General features: G+C 42.4%; 1 protein-coding gene across 9 annotated transcripts in view; it reads left to right on the forward strand.

Moving 5' to 3' along the window:
* Positions 1-14,743, forward strand: part of rgs20 (regulator of G protein signaling 20) — a 278,451-nt gene that overhangs the window by 176,604 nt on the left and 87,104 nt on the right. For 8 of the 9 annotated variants that reach the window (XM_072570533.1, XM_072570534.1, XM_072570535.1 and 5 more), the window contains one exon: positions 8,710-8,858. The exons of the other annotated variant lie outside the window; for it this stretch is intronic. In XM_072570533.1, the coding sequence (XP_072426634.1) occupies positions 8,710-8,858 (149 nt within the window). The remainder of the gene's footprint in view (positions 1-8,709; positions 8,859-14,743) is intronic. 9 annotated transcript variants of the gene reach the window in all.

Consider the following 14,743-nt stretch of genomic DNA (forward strand, 5'->3'; position numbering starts at 1 on the left):
TTGCTTCCCACATAATCCTAGGATATATCCCGTCAGGCCCGGGGGACTTGTCTATCCTCAAGTTGTTCAAAATGTCCAACACATCTTCCTTCCTAACAGGTATCTCTTCTAGCTTATCAGTCCGTTTCACACTCTCCTCTTCAACAATACGGTCCCTCTCGTTCGTAAATACTGAAGAGAAGTACTTGTTCAAGACCTCTCCTATCTCTTCCGACTCAATACACAGTCTCCCACCACTGTCCTTGATCGTACCTACCCTCGTTCTCGTCATTCTCAGGTTTCTCACATACGCATAGAATGCCTTGGGGTTATCCTTGATCCTATCCGCCAGGGATTTTTCATGCCCTCTCTTAGCTCTCCTAATCCCTTTCTTCAGGTCCCTTCTGGCTATCCTGTATCCCTCCACTGCTCTGTCTGAACCTTGTTTCCTCAACCTTATGTAAGCCTCCTTCTTCCTCTTTACTAGACATTCAACCTCCCTCGTCAACCAAGGCTCCCTCACACGACCATTTCTTTCCTGCCTAATCGGTACATACATATCATGGACACGTCGTATCTGCTCCTTGAAAAAGTTCCACATTTCCACCACATCCTTCCCTGACAGCCTATGCTCCCAACGTATGCTCCTCAAATCCTGTCTTACAGCATCGTAATTTCCCTTCCCCCAATTGTAAAATCTACCTTGTTGTACGCACCTATCTCTCTCCATAACCAAGGTGAAAGTCACAGAATTGTGGTCACCATCACCAAAATGTTCACCCACTAACAAGCCCACCACTTGTCCCGGTTCATTACCGAGTACCAAATCCAATATGGCCTCCCCTCTGGTTGGACAATCTACATACTGCGTTAGAAAAGCTTCCTGGACACACTGCACAAACACCGCCCCATCCAATCTACTTGATCTAAAGAGCTTCCAATCAATATTTGGGAAGTTGAAGTCGCCCATGACTACGACCCTGTGGCTTCTGCACCTTTCCAAAATCTGTTTCCCAATCTGTTTCCCAATCTGTTTCCCAATCTGTTTCTCCACATCTCTGCTGCTATTGGGGGGCCTATAATAAACACCCAACAAGGTGACTGCACCTTTCCTATTTCTGACTTCAGCCCATACTACCTCCAGAGGCAGATCCCCCTCAAACTTCCTTTCTGCAGCCGTTATACCATTTCTAATTAGCAATGCCACCCCCCCTCCTTTTTTACCACCCTCCCTAATCTTACTGAAACATCTGTAACCAGGAACCTCCAACAGCCATTCCTGTCCCTCATCTATCTATGTTTCCGTGATGGCCACAACATCGTAGTCCCAGGTACCGATCCACGCCTTAAATTCACCCACCTTATTTCTGATACTCCTTGCATTGAAGTATACGCACTTGAGCCCATCTCTGTGTCTGCAAGTAGTCCCTGTCAGTGCTACCTTCTCCACAGCCTCGCTACAGTCTTGGACATCCTGACACACAGCTAGCTTACTTGCTGGACTACAAGTCCGGATCCCATCCCCCTGCCAAATTAGTTTAAAACCCCCCGAAGAGTGCTAGCAAACCTACCCCCCAGGATATTGGTGCCCTTCTGGTTCAGGTGCAACCCGTCCTGTTTATACAGGTCCCACCTTCCCCAGAATGCAGTCCAATTGTCCAAATATCTGAAGCCCTCCCTCCTACACCATCCTTGCAGCCACGTGTTCAACTGCACTCTCTGCCTATTCTTTGCCTCTCTGTCACGTGGCACCGGCAACAACCCAGAGATGACGACTCTGTCTGTCCTAGCTTTTAGCTTCCAGCCTAACTCCTTGAGCTCTTGAATGACCTCCCCACCCCTCTTCCTACCTATGCCGTTGGTGCCAATGTGTACCACGACTTCTGCCTGCACACCCTCCCCCTTAAGGATTCTGAAGACACGGTCCGAGACGTCTCGGACCCTAGCACCCGGGAGGCAACAAACCATCCGAGAGTCTCGCCCATGTCCACAGAACCGCCTGTCCGTCCCTCTAACTAGAGAGTCCCCTATAACTAGCGCTCTCCTCTTCTCCCCCTTTCCCTTCTGAATCTCAGAGCCACAGACCCCTTCACTGCAGCTTACACCTGCAAGGCTGTCCCCCCCCAACAGTTTCCAAAGCTGCATACTTATTTTTTAGGGGAACGACCACAGGGGAACCCTGCACTGCCTGCTTCTTCCCCTTCCCACCTCTAACTGTTACCCAACTACCTCTGTTCTCCGGCGTAACTATGTCCCTGTAGCTTCTATCGATCACCCTCTCAGCCTCTCGAATAATCCTCAGCTCATCCAGCTCCAGTTCCAGTTCCCTAACTCGTTCGGTAAACTAACTGGCACAAATTTAATAAATGAACTCAGACTAAAAGATCCTCCCAGAAGTAGAGATCATAACATAATAGAATTTAATATTCAGTTCAAGAGTGAGAACTTTGGGTTGGAAACTGCTGTGTTTAGACCATAAGATCAGAATAAGGCCATTCAACCCATCGAGTAATTTCCACCATTCAATCATGATTGATATGTTTCTCAACCCATTTTCTCTCCCTTCTAATAAAAACCCTGTGTATCTCTGTCTTAGAGACCTCCAATTAGAATTAACATTAGCTTTTAATGTCAGATATACTCAATGTATATAGTGAAAAGTTTACTTGTCACTACTTAGATTGCTATTTCAGGTACAAAAGTATCTATATACATTCTCTTTAGTTACAAGATTTGCTGACCTCTGGATCCCTGTGGTGTTCCGGGTGGTTTTTGGGGGTGCCCCATGCTTTTCCCAGCACAGTGCTTCTATGTGTCCTATTCTGTTGCAGTAGCTGCAGTATTTTACACTGTTCCTTGCTTTATTCCCTGCTCATGGGGCTGTACATTCCCTAGCAAAGTGTCCCTATTGGCCACAGTTGTGGCAGGATAGTTTTATTCTACTCTCGTCTCCATTCTGGTCGGATGCTTTGTCACGTCTTGTCTTTATTGCAAGAGCTTCTGCCTCCTGCACCCTACTAGCCCATTCAACTGGATCATCATAATCCTGGGACATTACTACTCCCATTTTCAGGATGGCTTGGTGGAGGCTAAAGACTCCATCTTTAAAAGCTTGGATGGATGCCCAGTCCTCCTGATCTGGTTTTGCTTGCCTTGAGCATTCCTGATATACCCTAAATAATCATTCCCCATACTCAGAGACTCCTTCCCTTTAAGTTGCTTAGTGGTCACGTTCTTCAGTTTGTGGGAGTAGTTCCTACCACCCTTTGGATTTCCTCTTTAAAATTGGCAAATGGGCCCTGCTGGGCATCTATGTCAGCTGTAAAGGCGATGGCATGTGTCCACCATCTTTCCCTAAAGTCTCGGGCCACTGTGGCATTGGGTCTGCCAGCTACCTGTCTCCACTTGTCCGCTGGACAAGCTGCCCGGACCAGCTGGTGTATGTCCCTCAGGTATAATTGGTACCCTACCCATACACTATCCAGCTCTTCCCAGAACCTGGTGTTTTCACTCTGGGGCTGTAATTTGCCCAGGGAGGCCATAATCTGCTGCCTCTCCCCTAGGGTGAAGGGTTTATAATTCGCTTTGGGTTTTAAGTCTGTTCCTCCTCCAGTAATTCGCTCTAAGTTGTACTCTTACATGGTTCGTCCAACAGAGGGAGCAGTTGGTCCCTGCTGGATGGTATCATAAGGAGGAAGCGAAACCACGTCTGAGTTCTTGTGCATCCCTCTTAACTCCTGCTCCAACTCTTTTATTCTATCCTCCAGCTCTTTAACTTGTTCCTGGTCCTTTCTTTACCTACTAATGGAGGCAGTCACTTGTTCAATTAGGCCTGCTAATTGATGTACTAACGTTACCCCAATTTTTAGTTTTGTTCCATTTCTGTTTAGCTATCCACTCTCTTGGTTGTGCTAATGTCTGCGATGGATCTCAACCATTTTTCTTCAATTGCTGTGTCAATCCTTGTCTGTCTGCCGTGTATTTCTCAATAAGGGAACGTGCAGTATCCCCCTTAAAACTTTGATCTGCCATTTAGCAGATTGTGTACCTCCAGATACCACCAACAGTAAAGTGTTCCTAACTAGTGGGGACGTCTCTACCCTGGCCAATAATACTATCCCAGCACCATCCATACGAACGTAGCAGCCTCCTAGCAAGGTATAATCTCTACCGGTGCGACTTGTCTACCCTCCCGGCCACCAATACTAATCAGTACCTACCGGTTGGCTGGGAATGCTGGCTCAATAGAATGTGCTCTCTACTGGTTGGAGTTCTCTACCCTCCTGGCCACCTCTACTCACCCAATGCCTCCCGATAGCCCCAGAAACCTACCTCTAGCCAGGTGTGCTCTCTATCGGTGGGACCTTTTACCCTCCCAACCACCACCACTAGTTGTGTCGTTCTACTATTGACTGACAGAGAATCGCGGTTACTCACAGCGTTCATGCTCCCCTCCTTGGTAATATGCACTCCATTGAGGTTTAGCTCTTGGTCAGAGTGGTCAGCTCCTCTTCCTCACCACATTGGAAATTACAAGTACAAACAGCACCCAGCTTTTAACTTAAACTCTAACTGGACTCTGCGTTGTTTGCCCCTACAGAGTCCAGTGTTACCTGACTTTGCCACTTGTGCTTCGCAACTTGTAGTGCCCTCGGTGCCTCAATTTCCACTTCAAATCCCAACCTTCATGTGGAGGGTGGTGGGGCTACCCCTCTTAACAATCAGTGTAAGGCAGGGTTATTGAGACAGGTACTACCATGTCCTCTGGCTGTTTCAGCACAAGTAGCAGGTTCTCACAGCAGTTAATACAGTTAACACATTCTCCACTGACATGCACTTACATTTTTAACTCAGTATTATAACAAATTAGACATTACAATCGGTATACCTTTTAAATTGTCCGTGGCCCAGTCTGACTCTTCCTGTTTGTGGGTACAAATTGATTCTTAGTCTGGTTCTCCGATCGTGGCCTTCGACCAGGGCACCAATAATAAGAACCCTGCTCGCAGTGCCAATTGTTGTGAAGAAATGACCAGAGTCCGAGTCGGGATTCAACGACAGAGTTTATTGTGCAAGGAAATACCGGAGCTCCGGGGAGAGAAAGACACCAACAGCACAGTGGTCAGCTGCGAGTCTTCTCTCAACCTGGAGCACATGTCAAGATACTTTTACACAAATTGTGATATAGTAGGCCAGTGATGAGGTTATTGTCTCTGTAACATGGTTTGTTTATTGTAACCATTGCAAAATCGTTGATAGTATACTTTTTGCAATCATTGTCAGTTCTAGTGCAGCCTTTGTTAATTTGAGTGCGGTCATTGTCAGTTTCAGCACTGACATTGTCAATTTCAATGTCTGAGCAGAAGTCCATTACAGTAGTAATGGGTGCTAATCGCTCTTCCTGAAAAGAACGATTACTGCAGCACTGGCCACTAGCACTTTGTATTGAGTTCGTATCGAAGTAGTTAGCAATTCCATCAAAGGTGTTGGCTGGACCTAGGCGGGCAGTATACGCTACTCATGTGTGTTCTGTCCCCCACCTGCCTTAAGCTAATCAACTAGATTGTGAGTGTATTGTGCTGGCATTCTGGTGGCCCCAGGCAATATCTGTGTTTGTTCTGTTGTCTGTTTCCATATTGTGGTCTGGCAGCCATCTTGTGTATCAAGTGGCCAACTTATGGCTCAGTGGCCATCTTGTCTGTTCGTGTGCCTCGTGTCACCCTGTCCCAATGCCATCTCCCACTTCACTCCCATTCAGAAGCTGAAGAAGAGAGGAGAGCAGCCACTCTCCCAGCTGTTTAATGTCAATACAAACAGTTATGCAGAGTATAGTATGCTAAGTCTATGTGACATACTCTGTCTGGGGTGGACTGCAAAGCCCCTTTAGATCAGTCCAAGATTCTAAAACTCATCTTGAGGAGGCCCCATCATCTGCTCCACATGATCCTTTTGCAAGAATGGGCCACTTTATATCTGTGCATTTCCTCAGGGGGATTTTATCATGGAGCCATCAATCATGATTGCAAGGGTAGCTGTTGTTCCTCAGGAATCACCCTTGTAAGACATATGCTCCTGGTAATGAAAAAGGAACCTGCGAGTTATCAAGGGTATAAATCCTCGATACATGGAGACCTTCAACAACTGCCCTCTGAAAAATTACACCTTAATCAGCACATACCATGACATTCACATACATTAGATGATTATAATTTTAGCAGGATTACTTCCATTTTGCAATCTTAAATCACTCAAATGCAGCATTCCATATAAGAGCCTATGTTCCAACATTCATACAGATCAATGTGAGAGGTTAGCAGCTCTGCACCATTGTACAACTGAGAAACCTTTGGAATGTTTTTGGGAATTATTGTCCACAGGTAACACTTTAAAGATTTCCTATGATCAGTTTTTCTTCACAATCTTACTAGGATTAATTTGTAATAATCAATGACATGGTCAGAAAACAATAAATGCTGGAGCTCACAGCGGGTCAGGCAGCAACCATGGAGAGCGCAAGCTAACATCTCGAGTCAAGAGGACTCTTCGTCACTGCTCTGTCTCTGTTCATAAATAGAACTCTCCAACCCAAGCAACATTCTGGTAAATACCCTCTGCTCACTCCTCTTATAGTCTGCAAAAAAAAGCAACATGTTTCTTAATTATGTTATGCCACTTATAAAATTCTTGCCACTTGAATTCACAATAAAAGTAAGATGTAGAACATAAAACATAGAACAATACTGCACAGAACAGGCCCTTCGGCCCACGATGTTGTGCCGAACATTTGTCCTAGCTGTATTCTGTTTACAGTAATCGCTAGGCTATTTACTGATTCTAATTCTAGATATTTTGAATGAAAACAAACATGCTGAAAATAATTAGAGATCAGGTAGTACCTAAGGAGTGAAAATAATAGGGCTAACATTTCAATTACAATTTTTCCTCATTCACAGGATATGGACATTCCTGGCAAGGCCACAAATAGTGCTTTTGAACTGTTGCCTTGCAAGCCAAGCCAGATAAGGACAGCACATTTCCTTTCCTAAAGGACTACAGTGAACCAATCAGGCTTTTTTGACGATCGTTTCATGGTCACCATTCGACTAGCGTGTAACTTGAGTTTTATTAATTGAACTTCATCAGTTGCTCTGTAGAGATTTGAATCCATTGCCCCAGAATATTAATCATGAGCTCTAGATGTCTTGCTCAGTGACATTATATTTACCTCAACATCACACTTATAGGGATTAAAATGAAGTACAGATTTAATCCATGCATGGATGTTATGTTTCAATTATACAGAGAATTGGCGAGACATCATCTTGATTACCATATACACAGTTTTGGTCTCCTTATTTATGGATGGATAAAAATGCATTGGGTCAGACGCGGTTTGGTAGATTTTGTTATAATTTAGAAGAATGACAGGAGGTCAAATTGAAGTAAATGATATGTTAAAGGGGATTGATACAGTAGACTGAGAAAGGATGTTTCCTCATGTGGGGCAATCTAGAATGAGAGGTTTAGGATAAGGGGTAGCAGATTTAAAATGGAGATAAGGAGAAATTACTTCTCTCAAAGGACTGTGAATGTGTGGAATTCACTACCCCAGAGCATGGTGAATGCTGAAACATTAAGTCAATTTAGGGAAAAGATGGACCATTTTGAATCGGAAATGGCTTGAAGAGTTATGAAGAGTAGGCAGGAGGTGGAGTTGGGGCCAAAATGAAATCAGCTATGATCATATCAAGTGGCAGAACAAGTTTGAGGAGCTGAATTGCCTACTCCTGATCCTAGTTCTTATGTTCTTAATACCTGAAATAAACGGGTTGACTTATAAAGAATGAAAAGACAGGCCGAGCTTGTTTTCATTGGAGTTTTGAAAAGCAAGACATGATTGGATAAGACACTGAATGATCTTGTCAAGGTGGAAATGGAAACGCTTCTTCTTGTGAGTGAATCCAAACGAGGGGATACTTTTAAAATTAGGAGTCCCCTTTTTAGTACAGTGATGAGGTGAATTCTTTTCTTTCAGAATGTTGTGCGACTTTCAAGCTCTCTACTTCAGAAGATGGTGAGGCTTTATTTTTAAAGCAGAGGTAGTTGGCTGCAGATGGGATGTTGAATTCAGAACTCAAACCTGGCAGAGCAGGTTCGAAAGGCTGAGCTTCTCCTAATTTAAATGTTCGTATGCATGTTGATGAGATTCTAGCTTGTCAGTCCAAAAGGAGAAACCATCACCACTGTCCTTGGATTTTGATTATGGTTTCAAACAGTTAATTGCTCAATATCATTTTCAGGTTCACTTGTGCTGCTTCCTGAAGGCAAATGATATAAATGTTTGATCACCTTAATAGGTTTGTCAACATTAAGGAAGAAAGTTGTAATAAAAAGTGTCAAATACTTCAAACTCATTTAAAGAGAGATGTGTTTACAAAAACAATTTAAATCGAGACCGATTACTGCTTTAAATTTAAAATAGTGCTTTTGCTAGTGATTAAGAACTAGATGTTACAAAAGAAAACCATTATAGTAAAGTTATCAGGAGCAGCACCCTGAAAGCTAGTGCTTCTACATAAACCTGTTGGACTATAATCTGGTGTTGTATGATTTTTAACTTTGTATACCCCAGTCCAACACTGGCATCTCCAATTCAAAAACAGTCATGGCTTAGTGGTGTTCATCTGGACTGCTTTCATTCTTTAAAGCAGTTTCTTGTTTTCTCCATAGCCCATGGGATCAGAGCGGATGGAGATGCGTAAGCGTCAGACATTGGTGCAACAGGAGATGCCGGGCTCTGCACAACCACAGCAGGGTGATGGGAACCGTGGCTCCAATGCCTGCTGTTTTTGCTGGTGCTGCTGCTGCAGCTGCTCATGGTACGTCTTTCAATCTATTATCCCCGAACTCTGGAGAGTGACTGGAAGGTAAATGTTAGCACAAATAATCTATACTCACATGACTAAGCATCAGCTATCAGACTTTCCTAGAAACTAGCGCTTAAACAAAATGTGCGTAATTTTTAAATTAAAAACCATTTCACATTTTATTAATCTGTGAGGAAATAGGATAGATTACAGCACAGACCAATGGGAACTCATTTGTCAAACTCGCAAGAGCCAGTCAAAAAGCAAAATGCAGATAATGTTAACAGGGAATCCCCCTATCTACAAACTTTCAACTAACGCGTAAATGCGATCCCATACAAGGATTTAATTTTTAAGATCTGAAATATGAATATTTCCTATAGTTAAGAATGGCTATTTTATATTGTCCTGCATTGTACAGTATTCAAATTTGTGAACAAACCAATTCCGAAATGGACTCAAGAACGGAACCAGTTTGCAACCTAGGGCTGCCTATTCATTTCATTCAAGCAGTTTGCCACTGCAACTTATACAAAATGTCTATAATTTGTATTAATTTTTTTTCTTAATCCACCAAAAGATCAAATCAGATTGCTAATATCTTTAGTTCCCGGCATTGTTTAACACAGCAAACAATGAAGTATAGGCTGGGAAAGCAGTGTGGAATATGCGTATATACTAATAACATAGTATTCCAAATCATTAAACCACCTACCTCCCTAATTTCCTATGGGCTAGAGATAGTGAAAATGTCTCAGTTGCCAAACAAGAGAATAAACCTCTCTCTCAAAGATGGATACTGTCGTTAACCAGCTCAGTTTGAAGTAATTGTGATCCCTGGCCTCTCAACAAAACCAATGTCTGGGAATGAGTTCAGGTTCATCCTATCAGTGTCAGAGGCTAACAGAGAGTCAGAAATACCCCATAATATCTGCAATTCATTCAGCCTGCAATGAGATATGTACTTTTGAGAAGGTTAAAACAGGTTTTCGTCCACATGTACCGGAGCCTGGCCCAAGGCAGAAGACTGGATTATTTCAGAATATTGTGGTCCTGCAAACCTCCATTCCCATTTAGAAACCTTCTAAAGTTTCAGCCTAGTGTGTTCTTTCTTTACTGCCTTCAGCACGTCAGATTAAAAAACACTATGTCTTCATTTAAGTCAGCATGATGTGATGAAATGTTAAGACTTTAGCAAATATCCTGAGGAATATTAATTGTCACATTCTGCAAAGAGGAGAATATTATGTTTAATTCTACCCTCTGACTCCTACATGCCAATCATTTACAGATCCATATCCCAAGGTTACATATAATCTGTGTCCTTTCTAAATGTTTAAGGTGGTGGATGGGATACCATTTAAAGTTGGCTGCTTTGTCCTGGATGGTGTTGAGCTTCTTGAATGCGTTTGGAGTTACACTCATCCATCTGAGTTAAGAACATTTGTGTCTTATAAATGGTGGGTTGAAAAGTGCGCTGTTGGAAAAGCACAACCAGTCAGGCAGCACCTGAGAAGCAAGAGAGACATGTTTCGAGCATAAGCTCTTCATCAGGAATGTTCCTCGGATGTTGCCTAACCAGCTGTGCTTTTCCAGCGCCATCCTTTTCGACTCTAATCTCCAGCATCTGCACTCCTCACTTGCCCCTCTTAAAGATGGTGCACAATTTTGGGAGTAAGGGGGTGAGTTACATGCCACAGAATTCCCAGCTTCTAACCAGCCTTTGTAGCCACAGTACCATGTTGTTGATAATGGGGGATATCTGCGATAGTAATGGCATTGAATGTCAAGGGAAAGTGGTGACATTTTCTCTTGATGGTCATTGACTGGCATTTGTATGGCACAGAGGATACTAACCTCCGAATAAGCCCAAACCTGAATGTTGTCCAGGTCTAGTTGCATAAGGACATAGAATGTTCAAAATCTAAGGAGCTGCAAATGTAATGAACAGTCCTTTCTCATCACTTTTATGGAATTTTAGCAATTTCTGGGAGTCCACTTAGACAACATTCATAGCTAGCTATGTGCTTACAAATTCAATGGAACTAGTGAGACATGGCAAATCCTTACTGACTCATTATGACATGTTTACATATGTTCAACTGTTCAGAAACTGTTTTTGACAATAAGCTGCAATAATTTTCCACAATTTATGCAAGACTGTGAGTTCTGAATCAATTTCCTGCCTTAATTATGGAGGGGCATTTGCATTTTAACTGAATGGAACAACACATGAATCTAGAGAATTTTGAAAAGCGTACATCTACAGCTTTGTAACCTTTGTTTGTTTATTCTTTCATGGGATGTGACTCGGAAAGCATTTGTTGCCCATTCCTAATTTTCCAATAGGAGATGTGGCAAGCACCTTCTTGCCACTACAGTCCTTATGGTGTCGGTACACCCACAGTGCTGTTGGGAAGGGAACCCTAACATTTTGATCCAGCCCCAGTGAAGGTACAGTGATATTGGCTAAAATTGCAATAATGATTAGGTAGGATGGAACCCACAGGTTTGGTGCTCAAGATTGATGCTTTGCAATGTCCTGTTGGAGGCTTGATTAGTTGTTGTAGTATATCTTGTAGTTGGTGCACACTACTTCACTGTGTGTCACTGGTAGAGGGAGTAAATGTTTCAGATGATGGATTTAAGGTTGGCTGCTTCGTCCTGGCTGGTGTTGAGTTTCTTGAATGCGTTTGGAGTTACTCTCATCCAGCTGAGTTAAGAACATTCCTCATTTGTGTCTTATAAATGGTGCACAATTTTGGGGAGTAAGGAGGTAAGTTATGTGCCGCAGAATTCCCAGCTTCTGACCAGCTCTTGTAGTAACAGTACCATGTTGTTGATAGTGGGGGGGAGTTCTGCAATAGTAATGCCATTGAATATCAAGAGAAGGTGTTAAGATTTTCTCTTGATGGTTATTGACTGGCATTTGTATGGCACAAAGGTCACTTGCCAACTATTAAGTCCAAATCTGAATGTTTATCAGGTCTTGTTGCATGAGGACATAGACTGTTCAAAATCTGAGGAGCTGTAAATGTGCTGAACAGTTTGCAATCACCCTACAAATGAATGTCCCACTTCTGACCTTATGATTGAAGTAAGGTTATTGATGAAGCAACTGAAGATAGTTGGGTTAAGACACTACCTTGAGGAACACCTCAATAACAAGAGGGTAGAATGTTAAGGTGAAGAGCAGGAGGTTAAGAGGGGATTTGAAGAATTTTTTTCACTCAGGGTGAAGGGAATCTGGAAAAGAATGCCTTCGAGGGCAGTAGAGGTGAGAAACTTAACCTATAAAAAAAATATTAGGGAAGGTTGGAAAGTGGGAGGAGTGAAGTTAGGTCAGCACAGACCCGATGTGCAGAAGGGGCTCCTCAATGCTGCATGATACTATGACTACATGACACTATGATCTGCCATGTTGTCCTGGGAGGTGAAATGTAGGAGCAACAAGCCCAGAGACTCATGGATGACTAGGAATATTCAGAACTAGATTAACAAGGGAAAGAGAGACGTATAACAGTTGCAAAAGGAGCAAAACAGCGGAGGCCTTAGAGGAGTATAGAAAGTGCTGGGGATAACCCAAGGAAGCAATTTGAAGAGCAAAGAAGGGAGGTGAGAAATTTCTGATGGGCAAGAGGAGATAGAATCCCAAGATATTCCACAAATATATCAAGGGGAAGAGAATGACAATGAAAAAAATAGGGCCCATTTGTGACCCAAGGGACAATTCGTGCAGGAGCCAGATGACAATGATAGAATGTTAAATGAGTACTTCAAATCTGCCTTTACTCTGGAGAAAGAGGATGCAGGTACAAAATTTGAGAAGATAAACTGTGAAGTTCTTAGGTTGATATAAGAAATGCGAAGGTATTGAAGGCTTAGGTGGTTTTCAAAGGAGACAAATCCCCAGATGCAGATAAGTTGTATCCTAAGCTGTTGTGGGAGATGTGGGAGATGAGGGAGCAAATAACAGAGGCCCTGACCCAAACTTTATAAATTGTTTCTGGTCTCAAGGGAGATGCCAAAAGACTGGAAGATGTGAATGTGATTCCACTTTACAAAAGGATTGGTAGCGAAAAACCAGAGGAGAATAGACCAATTAGTCTCATATCAGTGGTAAGGAAATTGCTGAAGAAAATAATGAAAAAAAAAATTAATCTCCATTAAAAGGGCCATGATTTGATCAGGGGTAGTCAGCAGAGGGTCATGCCTAACACATTTGGTGGAAGTTTTGAGGAGGTGGCCAAGTATGTGGATGAGGGTAGGGCAGTAGATGTAATTTATATGGATTTCAGCAAAGCTTTTGATGAGGGTGAGAATAATAGGGGCCATTGTCTCTGGCCTCAAGGGAGCTGCCAGAGGACTGGAAGACAGCTAATGTGATTTGATTGAGCAAAAATAGTGGTTAATGTCCCTTGACCTATCTTTACCACCAAGTCTCACATCAGTAGTAGAGCTGTGGTAGTCCCACATGAAAAACTGATAAAAAAAATAAAGCCTATGGCATCCAGAGTAACTGGCAAGGTGGATCCAAAGTTGCTTCAGTGATAGGAGACAAAGCGTAATGGTAGAAGGCTGTTTGTCTGACTGGAGCTTGGTGTACAGTGGTATTCCGTAAGAATCAATGCTAATCCCTTATTGTTTGTGATATTCATGAATAATATAGATGAGAATATGGGGGAATGATAAATAAACTTGCAGATGAATAAGCTTAGGTTACAGGAAAATGTAAATGGTTCAGTCAGATGGGCAGATCATGAGCAGATCATTGGCAAATGGAATTTAATCCTGATGAATGTGAGGTGATACACATCGGAAGAAGTAACACTTCAAGAGAGGTACAGATTCATGGACTGAAGTACCTCTTCTGTACTGTATGATTCTATGACTACTCCTGTATTCAAATCAGCTTACAATAAAGGCTAACATTCCATTAGCCTTCAATCGTTTGTTACACATACATGTTAACCTTTAGTGACCTATTGACATTGGGCCCTTTGCAATTCTACAATTTCCAACCTCTCACTATTTTTAAAAAAACTACACATCTGTTCTTCTACCAAAGTGGATAACCTCACATTTTTCACATTAAATTCCATTTGCCATTGTCAGATAAGTCTAATAGGAAGAACAGTTGGCATCAGATTAATGAACATAGCAAGACTGGTGGTCTGAAGTGTATTTAATGCAGGGAGTAAAACAGGTAAGGTAACTGAATTTAGAGCCTGGAACTGTGCACGGAACTATGATATTATCACTATTACAGAAACCTGGTTGAGAAGAAGGCAGGACTGGAAACTCAATGTTCAAGTGTTTACATGTTTCAAGAGTGATATAGAGGGATGTAAAATGGATGGGTGATTGCATAACTGATTAAGGAGAATGTCACAGGTGCACGAAGAGAACACATTTTGAAAGGCTCATCCAGAAAGCCCATATAGGTAAAATTCAGGAATAAGAAAGTTGCAATCACTATATGGTGTTATACTATAAGATAGAGATAGAGAAACAGATATGTAAGCAGGTCATGGAAAGATGTGAAAATAACAGGTATATTGCAATGGGTAATTTTAACTTTCCCAATATTGTTTTAGAGGCTTAGGTGAGACAATTTATTAAGTGCAACTGGGAGGATTTCTTGAAACAATATGTAGATAGTCCAACAGGGAAGACCATAACTCATAGGAGTGCAAGTAAGGCCATTCAGCCCATCAAGTCCACTCTGCCATTTAATCATGGCTGATGGGTGTTTCAATTCCACTTACCCACACTCTTCCCATAGCCCTTAATTCCTTGCGAGGGGCTGTACTAGAACTTGTATTGAGGAATGAGCCAGGTCAAGTATCAAAGTTTAAGTGGGGGTTGCTTTGGAACAATGATCATAATTCCGTATG

Source organism: Chiloscyllium punctatum, chromosome 5 (assembly GCF_047496795.1).
Source record: "Chiloscyllium punctatum isolate Juve2018m chromosome 5, sChiPun1.3, whole genome shotgun sequence".
In the NCBI taxonomy this organism is placed as follows: Eukaryota; Metazoa; Chordata; class Chondrichthyes; order Orectolobiformes; family Hemiscylliidae; genus Chiloscyllium; species Chiloscyllium punctatum.